The sequence below is a fragment of the Synchiropus splendidus genome, chromosome 9, assembly GCF_027744825.2.
Source record: "Synchiropus splendidus isolate RoL2022-P1 chromosome 9, RoL_Sspl_1.0, whole genome shotgun sequence".
NCBI lineage: Eukaryota > Metazoa > Chordata > Actinopteri > Syngnathiformes > Callionymidae > Synchiropus > Synchiropus splendidus.
Window position 1 is genome coordinate 23,640,996 of NC_071342.1, and position 17,501 is coordinate 23,658,496.

A 17,501-nucleotide genomic window follows, 5' to 3' on the forward strand; every position below is an offset into this window, starting at 1 on the left:
GACACCTGCTGGACATTAAAAATCCCTGCAGTCAACCTCCTTGACAGACTGAATTTACACTGTATACAATACAATAGTCTGTACGTTTACTCTGCATCTAATAATATCAAATAAGTCTTTGCATTCACTATTATTCCATATCTTTCAATAATGTGAAAATGTTATCATAATGTGAAATACTTTTTTTATTTAAAAAAATAATCCCATGTTTTTTAAATGTTCTAAATTAAATTATAACTTGAAATGAATTTGAATTAGTATGGAACAAGACTAGTCGAAAATCTGAGACAGACTGGGTAAAGATTGGAATAAATCAATTCTTTTCCGATAGGAGATCGAAATGGCGCCACACAAAGACGTTCACAAAGAACATGAGACTGTTTGAGCAGTTGCATCCTGTGCGTCCTTGTAAACGCAGTCCGACACAGTCACGTGATTGCCTTAGAGCGGTACGCGCACGGACGCGGGGGTTGCTCCGTGAGCTCGGCGCGCGCGTCGCTGCGGCGGGACCCATCACTCGCTGCTTCTGTGTGGAGTTCATGTCCGTCAGTCGTGCTGACTTTGCGCGACAAAACACGGAGTCGCTACTCGCTGCCCCTGTGGGTGTCACACCCCAACTCAGCTCCCAAACCTCCAGACGTCATGCTGAGACGCAACACCTGCACCACGTGGTTTTTAATCTTCAGATCAGAGCAACTGCAGTGAGGCTGCGGCGGGAGGGCGCCCCCTGCTGGCCTCAGTAGTAGAAGCGGATGTCGTTCGTGCAGAAGTCGGGCTGCAGGCTCTCAAACGTGCAGTCGGACGTGTTGAGGGTGCACAGGCCGCAGTGGCAGCTGGAGGCCACCGGGTAGGTGACGACGGGGTCGACTCCCGGCGAGCAGTCCGGCAGGCGGACGCTGCGGTACTCCACCTGCTGGTAGGTGCAGACGTGCTGGTACATGCTGGTCAAGTCCAGTCTGCGGATCGGATCCTGCCGCCACCGACAAAAAAAGATCATCACTCGCTTTCACATGGGTTGTTTTTTTTAAGTCAGACCTTGGTGGCGCAGTGGCCGCTGCAGATGGTGGTCTCCACCGTGTGGCACTTGGGGCAGCCCTCCTTCTCCAGGGACACCGTCTGCGTGATCGGCTGGCAGGGCGGCAGCTTGAAGCCCTCTGACCCGGGTCCAAGAGAGAGGTCAGGTCAGGGTCGTCAGTGCAACCTTACATTTCTCTTTTTATGTCAGGAGGGAAACGCTAAACCACCAGCTCCTCACATTCGCTTTCACCCGCCAGCTCACTTAAAAAACAACAACTCTATTTTCAATTTAAAAAATATTTTTAATTTACAGGAAAAGTCTGGGTGTAAATACATAGACATGAAATAAAAGACGCAGACGGACTAAAATGGAAATGCCTTAATGATTAATTGATAACTGAATGGACAGATGTATAATGAGCAAAAAAAGTGTATTGTTTGTCATAAACACAATTGTCATGCATGTGGATGTCAGAAAAAAATATATATATATAATTTGGGTTTGATGTCGGATTCATTCGTTCAATATTACAGATGCATAATGCATTTTCTGAAATGAATGAGAACTATTTTTCACTTGCAAACAGGAAAAATGGAGCAGAAAACGTCGCGGTCAGGTTTGGTTTCCGGTGAAAGTACGACGTGTCCCACCGTGGTGTGAGTCCGTGTGGCTCGGTTGGGGACACGTGCGTGTGTGTGTGTGTGAATGTTGTGAGCATGGTCCTGCTGCAGGTCTCACCTGCGGGAGTCAAGCGTGCAGCACTTCCCATCAGCCAGGTGAAGAGCAGGGTTTGGACCTTCATTGCTGGACCTCCAGACATGAAGGAAAAATCATTTCAGTTAGTTCAGTAACATCAGACCAAGTGAGTCACAAGATAAAGACGTGTTAAAGCAACGTATGGGCTGAATGACTCCTGCTGAAACACTTCTTCCTTATTCGTTCTTCTTTCTTTGTTCTCTTCCTCGGGGTCTGAGCCGAGAGAGGCAGGGACACCCTGAGCAGGTCGCAGCTTGCAGAGGCACGCACACACACATGGCATGTTCTTAGGTTTTGTGGGGACCTCTCATCATGCTGACCTGGTTATTTTGAAGTTTTAATCCTCAAACTGAGGTGCAGGCTTGTGGGGGCTGGCGAAAGGTCCCCACAAGGAGATGTGTTTCCAAGAATTGGTCCCCACAAGTGCAGCTAAACTGGGTACACACACACAGGTTTGTGATGCTGTCTTTCTGAGGACCTCTCATGGCCATCACCCTTTCCCCAGCCTCACCTCCTAAACCTAACCATCCAAAACACATAGCTCATCTGAACCAGGACTCCGAACCAGACTGAAACGCAGTTATAAAGTCCCAGTTATTTTCAAGACTTTGTCCTTGAATTGAGGCTTAACCTTCTGGGGTCCAGTAAAAGATATAGGGACCCCACAAGGAGGTGTTTTACTAAGGACACACCAATTGACCTCTGTATGACTTGGAGGAAAGTGGAGTGGGCAGAGAAAACCCAGCTTGGAGTTGAACCGACAACCTTCTGGCTGTGAATTTGCTCACTCTTGTAAATGAAAAGGATGTTTATGAAAAGCCAAACACACCTTCTCTGGTGAAATAATGTTGTATTCTGGTTTTAAACAATAGTTTTGATTTCCTTGTATGAAAATATCTATAATACTATAAAAGACTGAAAACTAGTCAAGCTGCTGTGAGGAAAACATGTTTCGTATTTACTTTTAATTTACGAAGCAACAGCAGAACTACAGCATGATAAAAGCAGTACTACTAAAAAATAAAATATATCTTTAAAAAAACAAAAACGGTGCATGTGAGTCCCACCTGAGGTTGTGAGTCCAGGGTTCTGGACCGGGGACTTGAGGGTCCGGGCTTATAAACACGCGGCAGGAAGCGTGTGAGGCTGTTTCCATGGCAACCTGCCGATGACTTTCTTATCACCAGGACATTTGGGATCAGAGATTTAATCCTGACAGCGTTCACATCCTGGCCGGTTGCATCATCCGGTGTCCAGCATCCGCTGCCTGGGACCCTGGGCCTCCTGAAGGCGTTCACCACGTGGGCCCCAAAATGACACTCAGGAACTGGGGTGATTCTCACACTTATCTCACCGTTCGATGTGAGACTGATGTTCTTCTGGAAGTCCACCGTTCACCAAACAACTTGGAGAGTTTGACCTCACAAAGGCGTCCAGACCGGCAGAAATGCTTCTGAAAAGCAGCTGTGGCGAGGAATCTAGCGTCCAAGCGGCTGCAAGAAACACTTGGTTATTCCACACCTTGTTCCCTTTAAATGTTGAATAGCCGCAGACTTTGGACCGAGGTGTTCTTTCACATTAGAGCTTGGTGGGTCACATGACACCACAGTCCAGCAACCTGCTGCCATGCTTCTGACATGAAAAGTTGAAAGTGTAATAGTTATCCGCTCAGCCAGCTGGTTGGAAAAAAAAACAAACCAGAACCTTCTGTCACAAGAACAGCATTTTCCCCTCAACCTTCAAATTGTTGAATTCGTGAACACCCCCTGTTGTTTGTGGATTATTTATTTTATTAGTTACTTTTGTTATTATTGTTTATTTTTATTAAAATTTAATTTCCTATTTTAGCTTTGTTTTTATTTATTGTTGTTGTTGTGTTTTGTTCATTATTGCTCGATATTCCAAAGCTCTTAGTTGGTGGGATCCTCACTGACCTTGGCGATTAAGCTGATTCGGATACTCAAAGCAACGAGATACTACAGTCGGTGAGTGTCGCGGTTGATTTACCAAGCGTTGCCACTAGATGGTAGTGGCGGCTCAATAACGCAATAACGCGACGGAAGAAGATTGGATCGTCATTTCCGCTGAGTGGTGGCGGGAAGACCGGCCGGCGGCAGCATGAAGATCTACTTCTGCGGCAGCATCCGTGGCGGCAGGAGCGACGTGCTGGTGTACCAGACCATAGTCCGGAAGCTCAACACCTTCGGAACCGTGCTGACCGAACACGTGGCCGGCGGCGAGCTGACAGAGAGAGGTAGACAATAGTTCACGGAAAAACAAAAACCGGACTTGTCAACATTTGACATGGAAATAAGTTTTTCATAAGAAGGTACCTAACCGAAACTGCACTGTTTGTTTACAAAACGTCGGCATGTCCAGCCCGTGACGTCACTCGTGTTGACGACGATGGTGGGAAAATCTTTCAAAAGTTAATGCGTGTTTTTTTACATGGTGTCTTTTGTTGAGTTTCTAATACAGACTATTTTTGTGACCCATTTCAACCTCCAATCTTGTTCCAATACCCCATATTGACGGAAAAACTGACACTGAAACTAATAAAAACTATATTCAAACTAAGCTTCTTTCAAAAACTAAGGCTGACAAAAACCAGCCAACCCACTCAAAAAGTGAATTAAAACTAACTTCATTTAAAAAACAAAAATTCATAACTAAATAAATATGAAAACTACTGAAATAATGGAATAGTCATTGAGGAAGTCAGGTTGTGACTGACATCCTGTTGTCTGTTGGCCTTATTTCGAAAAGCAGGTCAAGGCCAAGCGGCGGATGTAGCTGTATATTGTTGTCATAAAAATGGTGACCAAATGTAGCTATGCCTTTAGACGGTTGCATTAGTCCGATAAGTGCTGAGGTCACTGAAGCGCTTGGCTCTGACTGGACAGGAGAAGATGTTTCAGTGGAGGGAGACAAGTGGATCCACAACCGGGACCTGGACTGGCTGACGCAGTGTGATGGTGAGTCTCCCCCTCCTGAAGCAACGTGGCTGTTCTGTTTACGGCTTGATGTTGGTTCCAGTGGTGGTGGCTGAGGTCACGCAGCCGTCTCTGGGGGTGGGCTACGAACTCGGCTGGGCCTGTTCCATGAAGAAGAAAATCCTCTGCCTGTTCCGCCCGTCGTCAGGACGCAGTGAGTCTGACGCCTGTTGCAGACTCCTCTGACTCCACTTCACCATGTGGTTTTCCCCTGCAGCGCTGTCCGCCATGATCCGAGGAGCTGCTGAGCCAGAGCTGGTGCAGGTCCAGGATTACAGAGAAGAGGAGGTCGAGCAGGTTCTGGACAGCTTCTTCAGTACGCTCAAAGTAGCCTGAAGCGCCTCGTAATAAAAGCAAAAGAGTCACTTGTCGTTTGGAAATATGAATTTACTCTGAGTCGTCTTTGCCATCAGCCGAACCAGTGACGGCTCATGCATGTGTTGGTCCAGGTGAGGCCACAGAACCAGCACCAGTTCTCGCCACACTGGGGACAGCGCATGTGCATGCAGCCACCTGCAGAGTGCAGAGAGTCACCTGTCAGTGAGCCGCTCCGCACCCATCTAGCCAGCTCTCTCTGGAAACACTAGGCAGCACTGCCCCTCTCTTCACTCACCGTCTCTCTCAATAGGAAGCGAGCAGCTCGGGCACCGCTTGGTCGTCTGCTGGATGACCAAGAGCGACTCCTGCTCCCAGCGACCTCTGGCTGCTGCCGCCGTTTCCACTGTGAAGCTCTGACAGGTCACAAGGTCAACTACACCAAACACTTCAACAACGCGGTGAGGCTCACCTGTGCCGCGTCATCTAGGGCCAGAGCAGCCGCACTCAGACAGGGCCCCTCGTGGTACTGGAGCCTGCAGGTTCTACAGAAAACGAAGCCACAGCCCGTCCTGGCGTCACACCGCACCATTCTGCTGCCATCTGCTGGCAGGAGCCCCGCACCGCAGCCAGGAGACGGACACAAGACGCCGCCGCTGGACAGCAGGTGCTGCTCCGCCGCGAGCTGCTGGTACCGCCCATACTGACGATGACAACACACCCAGGGTCAGTTTGCTGAGCCACAGTGCTGCTGCCCGTTTGAGCTCAGCGCTATCAGAATATTATCAACACCAGTTATGTAGATACGTACTGAGCCCTGGAAGTGACAAGATCTAGAAGAAGAAGATTTAATCTCACCATATTTTGCGAATAAATCTCTATATACGATCAGTCAGTTGTGGGAGGACCAGCGCCATGGACTGAGAGCGGTTGATCAGCTTTTTTCATTTAGGCAGGACTAACATGGAGAGTCCATATAGAGTAGCTTAGCCACATATGGTATTATTGTGAGCAGAAGGCACTGGACCAGATGCTTAAAGGACAGCTACTTTGCTGTCTGCAACATTCTGACTTGCAGACAGTGATTGACAATGTTGACAAACAGTTAGGAAGCCATGGAAGACATCGTGGTTCCAGGTGGATGTCGACAAAATTATTTGCCAGAGAGACTTTTATCTCACGAAAAACATCGAAAAAAAATGCATGTCACACACCCCCCACCCCCGTAGATTAGAGACAAAGTAATATTTATTTTTAGCTTCACATCACACTGTGATGTATCGAGTCGTTCCTCTGTTACCTGCTCGTCTCCCAAGATCCGGAAATGGTGATGTTCTTTGATCAGCGAGTTCTCGCATCTCGCTGAGGAGGACGACAGACTAGTGTCAGACTCGCAGGAGGCCAAGACACGGACAGGAGGACGCACCTGCGCAGGGGAGCGAGTAGCCGATCACAGGATGGTAAACAAACTGGCGCTCCTTCAGGCGGGTGTCGCAGTAAGCATGGAAGCAGTGCAAGCAGAGCACATGCTTGTCTGCACACTGGAAAACCAGGACCGGATCCCTGAGATGAACAGAAGTCAGCACACCAGCTGAGAGGAGATGAAGTCAGGTGTTGGGCCGTTACATGACGTCAGTGCAGGCGATGCACGGAATCTCCTTTGTGTTCTTCACAATCAGATCAAGAGGAACGGAGACGTCGGCGTCTGCCGTCGGATGTGAGGCGCACTTCATGAAGAACTCCTGAAACAAACGCAGTGGGCTGAATGGATTCACAGGGAGCCAGGGATCCCTCTTACCGCCTGGTTTCCATGGCAGCCTTCCGACTGACACACCCCACTGATCCGAGCAGGAAGAAGAACATCCTCCCAGCAGCTGGGTTCCTGGAACGTTCCAGTTTCAAGCGAAGACACGAACATGGTGACACTGCCGCAGACAGACACTGACCCTGGTGACCGTCAGCGTCGTCTGGCGGCAGCTGAGACAGCGAACCCGCAGCTTCCCCGGCTGGATGGAGCCACATGTCTTGCAGAAGACAAAGAGTGAGCTGCAGTTCCTCCTTCCATCTGCAAGACCCCCCAAATAACACCCACCATCAGCCAGGCAAGTGACTCGTACTTGACCTCACCGTGACCTGCACCAACCCGGGTCATCATCAGGCTCCTCTGATACACTTGATCCTACTGGATTCAGGAGCGGTCCAGGTGAGGAGGTGGGAACCTGTCGGGGCAGCACCACATGGACGGTGCTCTGCTCAGGCAGCTCACACTCCTGACCAAGGCAGAGGTCCACTTGTGACGTCACCATAGCAGTTTACAAACCCGCGTCTGAGCCTGACCCGGCCCGACCTGCAGCGTGGCTGAGCTGGGCAGCTCTTTACCCGCGAAGAGAACCCGGAGTGGCTCGGGTCGGACCCCGTGTTGACCCCCCACCAGGCTCTTCAGGTCAGCAACACTGGCGCCGCCCTGCAGCTCCACCGCGGCCCCCGGACCCTGGTTGTAGCGCACGAACACTGTCTCACACGCACGAACACACACACGCGCGAACACACACCGTGAATTGCGAGTACAACACAGAGAAGACCTGCCGACTCACAGATCATCCTGCTCTGCCGTGACAACACGCCATCTTGTGTGTTTACGTTCCGCCGCTCGCGGAGCACTCTGGGTAATGAAGTGTTTCCCCCGGCGCGAGCTGCGCTGCTTCAGTCAGAAGAGAAAACGTTCCACAGTTGCGAGATCACGAACGAGTCAGTTGTTCATTTATTCCTGATGCTTTAGACTAGAGAACAGTTTTAAAATCACCACGTGCTTATTGTTTAGAACAAGACCTGTATCATCAGTGAACTGACTGAAGAGGACATTTCTACCGAAAAGCTCTGTGCCACGAAGCATTATTGCGAAACATTGGCGTTGACAGTAAGGCACTAACTGCAGACCCTTTCCACTCTGAACAACAAGTTGTGCTGAACAGCTGCGCTCGGAAAAAAAACGCCACTATTTCTGTCGTCGGAAAACGATCTTACTCGACGGACAAAATGACGTCAAAACTAATGGACAACTATGAGGTTAAATGGAGCGGTTGGTTTGTAGCTGAGAGATGTTTAATGTGATGCTTCGCACATTTGAGTTTTGAGAGATCCGTTCATCCTCTCCTGCAGGGAAACGTGTCTGACCTCTTGCCGGTTTAGTCTCCTTCCGCTGGTGTTTGGTGCTTTGGCGGCGCTCAGTGGCGATTCTGAGAACTGCAACCCAGGCACACGCTAAAGACAAAATTTGGGTTGAGGTTTCGTGAATCGGTCCGGATTTTCCGGTGAATCGGTGGCGCTGACTGCCGTTTAACGCTTGCACTTGTAATTCTATGAAACCTCACAGCATTTCTCAACCAAGAGCGCCATCTCGTGGCCTCTGACAGTTAAGGAAGCTGCTCCATCACATGATTGTTGCATCTTTGGTGCTTTCTTCTCAAACACATTTGTTTGTTTTGTATTTGTACAGTTCTGTAGTATAGATTGTTTTGCACTTTACAATAGTATTTCCTTTTCATGTATTGTGATATGTTGAGTAGAGTGCATGTTACGAACATCATTTCCCTTGTCTGATTTCCACGTTGACCTGGCAACACATGACACACACTGAGAACAACACACGTCCTCGCTACACATTGAAATGTCAAATGTTTTTGTCCATTGTTAATCAGAAATAACAAAATAAGGACAATACACAAAATAAAAATAAAATAAGGAAAAGAAAGAAGGAGAGAAAGGAAGACAAGAAAAGACTCAATGAACAATGAAATAGCACTGATAAGAAGTGTATGGCTCACTACTAATGAGGGCTAGAGATATTTCAGAACCAAGGGTTTTTATTTTTTATGTGGTTCTTTTAATGATTATAACGTTTCACAATAAATAAAGAGGTCTATTTGTTTTCTTTTTGGCATATTTCATTTTGATAATAATGATCAAATTTGTAACAAACTTCACTGGAGGTGAAATGTGAATTGAAAAAGAAAAAGAAGTCAAATTTCATGTGTCTTAGAATGTACTTTTTTCTGATTAAGAAACTCGCATATGTCTGAAAATCCCCCCCAAATAATGGTTCATTCAGTCATAGAACAAGATGAACGCTTGTCCTCTACATCCATTATAAATGTACATATTACTGAATGAACGGGGTAATATTGATAGTATACTTTAAAAGGGGTCTTTTATCTTGTTTGAAAGAGAACAATCCCGTCCCAAAGTTGCCAGTCTTTCCGTCCAGTCCAAGAAGGAAGCCCAGTACTGGGGAGAAAGTTGGTCCTTGCGGATTTGTTGGTGAGTTTTTCACCTCAAATAGATAAGCATCCATTGGCTTGAGGATGTGGAAATACTTTTCATCATCCTCACAGTCCACACCAACTGCACCAACCTGAGAACTGCTTAGACCCAAAGTCAAATCTGAAGCCAAGTCTTCCAGCCTCCTCAAGAACCTCCCCTCCAGAGACTGTTCTCCCTGATACCTGCGTCACCCGGCCGCCCTCTGGGGCACTGAGAATCCTGCAAGCTCACGAGCCTGACCCTCATCCTGGTCAGCCCACCGACAGTGGGGCCTCTCCTTGCAGATCCGTCCGTCAACAGATCCTTCCGTCCTCCACTGAAGTCGGCATGCGGCACGCTGGCCACAGACGTTTGTGGTGCCCAAGCCATGTCCTGCACTTACAAAGGTTCCGCGTTGTCTGGAGAGCAAACTGTTAAATGAGATTAAATCATTATTATTATTTGTTGTAATTTATTTAATGTAATAATGTTGTAATTAATTAATCGTAATTAACTCGCTGGAGTCCCAGCACTAATGTTGAACAAATATATAAATAATCTATACAATCCAAAGACAATTGAAGACAATTCTTTTTTTTTTTTTTTTAATTTCCAACATTTTCCATTCCTCAATGTGAATGATGCAAATTGTAAATCATTTTTCATATTTTTAAACGTTCATATAAAGTAGTACAGCGGTCAGTACAGGTGTCTCACAGTGGCGCAGGTGACCTCTCAGAGAGCGGGCGTGTTTGCTCAGACACATGAAACATGAGAGGGAACATTGGTAGCAACACGCTGTCTGGAGGCGATCAAACTCCATGTTTACCTGTCTAATGCTGAAGGTCGGCGGCTCTGTGTGGCATGAGGAGGAGTGGGAGGGAGGGGCTGCTGCACGGGCTCCTGATGAGAGAGTAACTCACTCAGGGCCTCCAGAGGGGGCGCTGTTCTCTGGCAGGGAAAAAGGGGCTGGAGCTGGAGCACCGCTCGGGGTCCCTCACCCCCCTCGCCCCTTGGGGCTCCTGGTGTCTCTGAGTCCTCAGAAGCTGGCGGGGAGAAGCTTTTTAAGGTGGTAATGAAGGAGGTAAAACAGCTTCATTGAGCGGTGAATAGGAGCAGAGGAGGAACAAAGGAGAAAGTCTCTCCTGACAGAAGCTGCATCCTCTGATCAGATTAAATTCTATTCTAGACTGAGATCCCTGACATGGCTCACAAGTATTAATCCGCCTTACGTGAGGGCCGAGTGTCGGAGGCAGGGAGCCGTCGCAGGCCGTGGTCTGACCTCATTTCCACACTTTGGCGCCGGCGTCTCCAGGGTTAACGGAGGATACACACCCAAGCATGCCGCCGCTGCATGAGCGATAACAGAGGAACACCTGCCTTTGAACCCTGGGACACCATTCCTGTCAACATGTGCAGCTGCAGAACCAGGACAGGTCGGGTCCTCAGGACCAGCCGTGTTGTTGTCATTCAACTCTGCCCCTGGACTCGACCCGAGCACACAAAAATCCCTGCGCACAATAAACTGCGGGGTTCTGCCGCACATGAGCAGACAGGCAGAGGATCAAAGAAGGTGGATCACCTGAAGGTGTGGAGGAGCAGAGGTTCTCCTCCTCTGAGCCGAACCCCTCGTCCTGTCATGGGGGGTCCAGCCTGTCTGTCTGTCTGTCTGTCTGTCTGTCTGTCTGTCTGTCTGTCATCCATCCATCCATCCCTCCAATGTTCACCTAACTTTTCAAAACATTTTAGTTCTAGTGAGCCATAGAGCTCCTCAGCCCACAGATGTGACCCACCATACACCTGCACGTGTTGCTGAACCTCAAATAAACTCCTACCCCACTGAACATGAAGAAATCGCTTTTATTTGCAGCTTTCTGATCATCTCTTATCAGCAGCTCCGAGTCTTGGAACATGGCTAAATATAGATGTGGTGTCGCAACGGCGTCCCCCGTGGAAGCTGATGACCTCGGGCGCCTAGACCAGATCGAGATAGAGACGCTCTGTTGTCCACCGCGACATGTGAAAGTGGCGTGTTCAGAACTTTGACTCTGTAAATGAGATAGCCGAGGTGTGGCTGCGTGTGTGGGTGCACGTCTGTGTGCGTGTGCGTGTTTGAGTGGGAGAGCGAGCGTGTTGTTTGCATGTGCTCAGCCATCCATCGATTTGTTCGACTGAAACATGCATTCATGGTTAATGTGTAACCCAAAGAAATCAATGTCATTTTAAAAATAGAATCTGTGGAGAAAACATTACTTTTTTGTTCTAATAACTGCTTTTTAATGAGAAGAAAATATTTGGATCATAAATTCTCAATTCTCAAGTTCCCATGACTGTGAGAAGGAGTTGGAGAAGGTGAAGATGTTCTGGAAACATGTCCTGGATACAGTGGAAAGCTGATGTCAAGTGGCAACGCAAATATGGTAAATATTTGTAAAAATATTGGTAAAAATATAAGTTTTCAATCACTCTTCAAACATATTCACACATACAAAGCTGGTGGGAAATTCGACATTGTCCCATAGAATAGTAGAAGAAAGTGTGAAATCTTCACTTGTTTATAATTTTTTATCTTTTACAATTCTTTGTTATTATTGTATTTTAAATACAAATTTTAAATACATTATATTGTATTTTAAATTTAATTTGAAGTAATTGTTTATCAAACTAGCAACAGAACACATTGTTGAAGCACTGTTTCTAATGACTAAAAAGAGCCTGCGTCACGGTGGGACCCCGACGCCAGCAGGGGGCCACACTGCACCCTGAGCGCAGCTGAGTCTCCAGCCTGGCGCCCGGGGCCCATGAGAGGAGCACTCCTCTGTCAGCTGGCTGTCAGCCACTGCAGACCTCCTGTCATTGGTCAGCCCACAAGCTCTTCGCCCCTCGATTGGCTGGCTGAGAAGCCACGTGAGCGGCTATGCAAATTGTCTCTATGAGAGAGTTGAAATCCCGGAGAGGAAGAGCGCGGCGGCAGGAAGAGCGGAGGGGGAGTGACCCGCGTGGACTTGTAGCTGCGTCACAGCGAAGACTCTGTGGCCTGTGGAACCGTCGGGAGAAGAGGCGCTGTCCCTGCGCGCAGGAGGACTCAGGCATCTATGAGTGCCACAAGGTGAGTGAGGTGGTGTGGCTGCGCTTCTGCAGGGCCGTGCAGATCCGCTCCAAAGTAACTTTCAGACTGGACCGAACTGTCTTCTGCGTGTGTCTCTAACCCTGGGCTGTGCGTCCTCAGTGTCCTCAGCTCCTTCAGTCCGTCCGTGATGCCTGGCCCTGTCATGCCAATGGAGGTAGCCATGAGATTCTACATCAGCCACTCCCCGCCTCCTCTGCGGGGCTTCCTCAGCCCCTACGAGGACCTGCACCGGGCCAAGAAGCAGGCCAGCAGGTCGGCGGGTCCCAGCCCGAGCCCCATCCCGCTGCAGCAGCAGCAGCAGCAGCAGCAGCCGGACAAGCCGCTGCGGCCGTGTCTGAGCAGCCAGCAGAAGAGTCCGGCCCCGGACTGCTGCGACGCCTGGGCCGGCAGGTCCATCAAGAAGAGGGTGGTGTTCGCAGACTCCAAAGGAATGTCTCTGACCGCCATCCACACCTTCTCCAAGTTTGACGACGAGCAGTGCGTGAAGAAGAGCGAGGGGCCGGTGGACGAGCTGCAGTTCGACATGAGCGACCTGCAGGCCGCCACCATGGACCTGAAGATCAGCCCCGTCCGAAGCCTGGAGCTGGACTTCAAGCAGCCCTCGGCCGACTACCTGGACTTCAGAAGCCGTCTGATCCAGAACATGGTGTGTCTGGAGAACTGCTCCCTTCAGGAACGCTCGCTGACCGGTACCGTCAAGGTCCGAAACATCGGCTTCGAGAAGGCGGTGCAGGTGCGGGCCACTTACGACTCCTGGCTCAGCTTCACTGACGTGGACTGCACCTTCATGAACAACATCTACGGCTGCCAGGACGTGGACACCTTTGCCTTTGTGGTGGAACTGCCCTCCTACATCCCGCCGCAGAATGGAGTGGAGTTCTGCATCTGCTTCAAGGTCCAGGGCCAGACCTACTGGGACAATAACGACGGGAAGAACTACGTCCTCAAGCACGTCGGCTGGAGCGGCGAGAACCTGGACACCTGCTCGCTCCAAGCCTTCCACCAGAAGAAGCCGCTGGAGCAGAAACGTGGCGACGTGGACCTGCTGGAAATGGATATTGACCAATTTGGAAGTCCACGCATGTCCAGCGGACTCTTCCCCGGGTGGCAGAGCTGGGGCCACATCGACAACACCGTCCCCTACTGGTGAGCCCTTCTGCTCTGAACCGACCTGCTTCCTGCTGGACCTGACGCTCTGACCGGGGAACCTCCCGGACTCTCTGGAAAACACTGCTGTGCCTTCTCCGAGACCCCTGACCGCCCATGCCACTCAACGTCCCCTGAAATGAAGTCTACTGCTGGTGCTTGGGGCCAACACCCGACCCAGGTTCCACCTGAAGGCCACTTCCTCGTTTAGTCTGGTTCACAGGAATCAGAGACACATTGTCCTTTGGGCAGAAGCTCAATCCATTGAACCAAATAAGTAAAAATGCTAAGCACATGAGGTGAAGTCAAGGTTTTCGGTAGTAAAATTGGAAACGGGCCGAGGAACCGCCCGCCACCCACGGATGCTAAGCAACATGTCTGACAGCACTTGAATGCAGCAGCAGAAACGCCGACCTGAGCTAGGTTAGACACCTAACAAGGGCTTTGGTTAGATGGGACGTCGTTCACTTTAAACCAAATTTGAATTGTAACACTGAAGATAGTCATGAGCTCGCTAGTGCTAACAGGCTGAGCTAGTGCCAACCGGCTGAGCTAGTGCTAACAGGGTAAGCTAGTGCTAACCGGCTGAGCTAGTGCTAACAGGGTAAGCTAGTGCTAACCGGCTGAGCTAGTGCTAACAGGGTAAGCTAATGCTAACTGGCTGAGCTAGTGCTAACCGGCTGAGCTAGTGCCAACCGGCTGAGCTAGTGCTAACAGGCTGAGCTAGTGCCAACCGGCTGAGCTAGTGCTAACAGCAGTTGTGTGTCAGAGATGCGCAGTGCGGTTGATGCAGGAGAGTTGTGTGTATTGATTGGTGAAGGGAGCGCAAGCGAAGCTGCCCCAGTAGTTTGAGTGGGTGAGTTCAGTTGTTGGAGCATGTGACTTCCTGGGCTGCAGGAACAAGAGGTCACCCGAACAAGACAATAAAAAAGCCCAATGAGAACTCGAGCCTTAATTGTTTGGTCCAGCTTGATTTTTTTTGCAAGTGTCAGTGCGTGAGAGACGGCCGGGGGAAGCAGAGGCAGGGGGCGCCGCTGACAGGTCGACTGCACATTTGGTACCTGTGGCGGGGTTTTTCCAGAATGTGGAGACGTAAATGATGTAACAGGGATGTGTTTCCTCACAAGTGCAATTGTGTGTGGGCTGTGTGCGACGCGTGCATCAGTGGAGATCTATTTTTCTAATGTTTGTATGAAGAAAAGTTTCACTTGAAGGTTTGTAACACTGTTGTCCTTTCACAAATAAATGTGTGCGTTTCAGCGATAAATGACAGTTGTTTGGGTTTTTTTTGTGGCAACCAATATCACTAGTAGTGTTAATAAAGTCAATGGCCTTTATTTGTTCCACAGTGGGGAAATTCAGCAGCCTTTTGACAACAAAGACACACATCAGAGACATCGGAGATAAGCAACAAACATCAAAGCCGCCCACAACGCATCAAATAAATAAAGAAATGACAATAAATACCTGCAATAAAATAAATAAAATATAAGTGAAGAGGAGTAATAGAACATACATAGATAATGATAAATTATATAGATAATTGTACAAATAGGTAATAATAATAGTAATAAACAAATGATCAACAAGTCAGATGTTGAGTCAGATGTTACTGCATTCATTCAAACCAATGTTGAAGCTGACATTTGACAGGAGTAAAAGAAGTGCTGATGTCGCTGAGACGCCACAACTGAGACTCGAGCCGTTGCCTCAAACAACACCATGACATAAGAGTTGGTCCACAGACAGCATCGAGGGGCATGAAGTGATGAAGGAGGAAAACAGGGAGGGGGCACTTGTCTGTGTGTGTTCGCTCGTGTTGCAGGTCTCTGTTGTGTGTGTAACTGTGCGGACCGGCTCACTGGACGTCACCGACTCAGTGCGTCCCTCAGACAAATCAAATAGGAATAAGAGAGTGCGTATTTTCAAGCTCCTTTTTAACATAGAAAATAAAGCGTCTAGAGCAACCGGTGTGCTGAGGTCAGGTGAGATGATCCAGTTTCACCACATGTGTCTAGAGACAGAGGTGGACGAAATGATGCCATGAAATCATGACAGTTAGAAGGTGAGGAGACCACGTGGATTCAGTCACATTCTCTCTCAACACTATAGAACTATACTGATGTGTTGCTTCGTCCTTCACTGGCCGCTGCTGCTCATGGAGGGAGGGATCCTTGACAGAGCCGCGACGCCAAAGACTGTCTGCACCGCAGAGCTAACTGAGCTAACGGCTAACCTGACGTGTCTCACTTCAAAACTCACTTGACACTTGGAAACTATGAAAGTTTTGCTCCATGGTTTCAAAGTGGGCTAAAAACTAAATGCAGAAGCAAAGACATTTGCACCAAAATGTGAAGAGAGAAAGAATCAATGTAGTTACAAAGCATACAAGCAGCGTACAAGCCAGAAAAGTCAGCCCACCACATTGTTTACTAATAATGGTAGAAATGTCAGGATGTCGACTTTCTGGGAGGAGGTCAACACTCTGAAGGAGACAATAGTTGTATTCAAAGAAATAATCTCAGGGACTGAAGTTGGTGTTTTCATTTGTCCCTGTCAATAAAGATTGTGATCAAATTGAAACAGTCATTTAAAATAAATAAAGAAATCCTGATATAGTTCTCCATATTGTCCAGCCCTTTCTGGAGACGTTTTTAAACAGATACACTTTCTGCGTTTTGTTTCATGTCAAAACAGCCGAGAGTCAGTTACTAAATGTTGTCACAAACTAAAAGGGATTTTCTATGAAACTTGAGACTTGACAAGGTTGTAAAACGCTGGGTTAGAGGAGGCAGGACGGAGGGGAAGAAGTGGGGCAATGTGGCTGCAGAGATGCAGAGACGCAGAGGGAAAGTGGAGGGGCTTGGCTGCTGTTGTCGGGAGGAAATTACAGGCGGAGACAAAGCGCGGTCCTCAGGGAGAGTTGGCAGCCAAGTTTGTTCTCTCTGTCGCGCACTTCTTCTCTATATAAACCCGAGGACCTCGATCCTAGCTTCAGAGTAGAGAGCCAGTCTGCCCCGAATCAAGACCCGCTCAACACATGAAGGCAGAGAAAGATGTTTGAGCTGGTGTTTGGTGGCTGCTCTCCAAACTTGCCAGCCATTTTTTCTGGAATCCTTGAAGTGGCTGATCTTGGCAGCACGGGCCCAGGACGGGGCTCAAGTGTGTGTGTGTCAGGCCAACGTGAGCCGGCGCTCATGTGCAGCTCTGTCCTGCAGGTCAAACATTAATGATGAATGAATGAAGCTCACCACTGTGGAAGCAGGGCAGCAGGACGCTTTGGCGCCGTTCCTACTGGGGCCAGTGCTTCTGGGGCAAACTCCTCCTCCAGACGTCCCTCAGCTCCCGCTTCAAGATTCCGTCTCTTCTGCCTCCAGCTCTCTGAGGGTGTTTGAATTAGCTTCACTGTCAGGTGTGTGTGGACCATTGATTTCTTTTCTTACTAAGCACTTTGCTGAGCATCTGAACAGGCTTCTGTATCTCCAGTCTTTATCTGTCTTCCGTTCAGCTTCTGCTGCAGCACGTGACACACGTGCACACTCCTGCACACACATACATGTGTGCCTGCAAACAAACACATGTCCTGGACCACTCACACATGTACATGTTTGTTGCACCATCCTTGTGAGGACCTCTCACGGACATCACCCTGTCCCCAGCCGCGCCCCCTGAACACATGGCTCACCTGCACCAGGACTGTGGACCAGACTGAAACCCAAGGATAATGTCCCAGTTATTGTGAAGTCTTCTTCCTCAAACGGAGGCTTATGGGGTCCGGCTTAAATGTCCTCACAGAGTCATACGGTCCTCACAAGGAGGTGTGTTCCCCAATATTGATCCTCAC

The 17,501-nt window shown here is 48.9% G+C and overlaps 4 protein-coding genes across 5 annotated transcripts; 2 read left to right on the top strand and 2 right to left on the bottom strand.

Moving 5' to 3' along the window:
* Window positions 1–736: 736 nt before the first annotated feature.
* On the bottom strand, window positions 737–1,824 carry lhb (luteinizing hormone subunit beta). The gene is made up of 3 exons (XM_053875626.1): window positions 1,757–1,824; window positions 1,036–1,154; window positions 737–970 (listed from the first exon to the last, which is right to left on the bottom strand). Exons 1-3 carry the CDS (start codon window positions 1,818–1,820, stop codon window positions 737–739), a joined length of 417 nt encoding a protein of 138 aa, XP_053731601.1. The 5' UTR covers window positions 1,821–1,824.
* Window positions 1,825–3,872: 2,048 nt separating this feature from the next.
* Window positions 3,873–5,137, top strand: dnph1 (2'-deoxynucleoside 5'-phosphate N-hydrolase 1). The gene is made up of 4 exons (XM_053875625.1): window positions 3,873–4,028; window positions 4,678–4,749; window positions 4,811–4,921; window positions 4,985–5,137. Exons 1-4 carry the CDS (start codon window positions 3,893–3,895, stop codon window positions 5,101–5,103), a joined length of 438 nt encoding a protein of 145 aa, XP_053731600.1. The 5' UTR covers window positions 3,873–3,892; the 3' UTR covers window positions 5,104–5,137.
* On the bottom strand, window positions 5,062–7,732 carry prkn (parkin RBR E3 ubiquitin protein ligase). Of its 2 annotated transcripts, XM_053875622.1 has the most exons (11): window positions 7,677–7,732; window positions 7,430–7,593; window positions 7,226–7,352; window positions 7,029–7,147; window positions 6,881–6,964; window positions 6,709–6,824; window positions 6,509–6,645; window positions 6,383–6,444; window positions 5,555–5,785; window positions 5,381–5,498; window positions 5,063–5,280 (listed from the first exon to the last, which is right to left on the bottom strand). In XM_053875622.1, exons 1-11 carry the CDS (start codon window positions 7,681–7,683, stop codon window positions 5,177–5,179), a joined length of 1,269 nt encoding a protein of 422 aa, XP_053731597.1. In that variant the 5' UTR covers window positions 7,684–7,732; the 3' UTR covers window positions 5,063–5,176. The 2 variants fall into 2 exon arrangements, with proteins under 2 accessions (XP_053731598.1, XP_053731597.1); XM_053875623.1 differs by having other exon boundaries at window positions 5,062–5,280; window positions 7,226–7,573; window positions 7,677–7,722.
* A 4,606-nt stretch (window positions 7,733–12,338) lies between these two features.
* On the top strand, window positions 12,339–14,924 carry LOC128765292 (protein phosphatase 1 regulatory subunit 3C-B-like). Its single transcript, XM_053875918.1, has 2 exons — window positions 12,339–12,490; window positions 12,611–14,924. The coding sequence occupies exons 1-2, from the start codon at window positions 12,477–12,479 to the stop codon at window positions 13,659–13,661; spliced, it is 1,065 nt and encodes a 354-aa protein (XP_053731893.1). The 5' UTR covers window positions 12,339–12,476; the 3' UTR covers window positions 13,662–14,924.
* The last annotated feature ends 2,577 nt before the right edge of the window (window positions 14,925–17,501 follow it).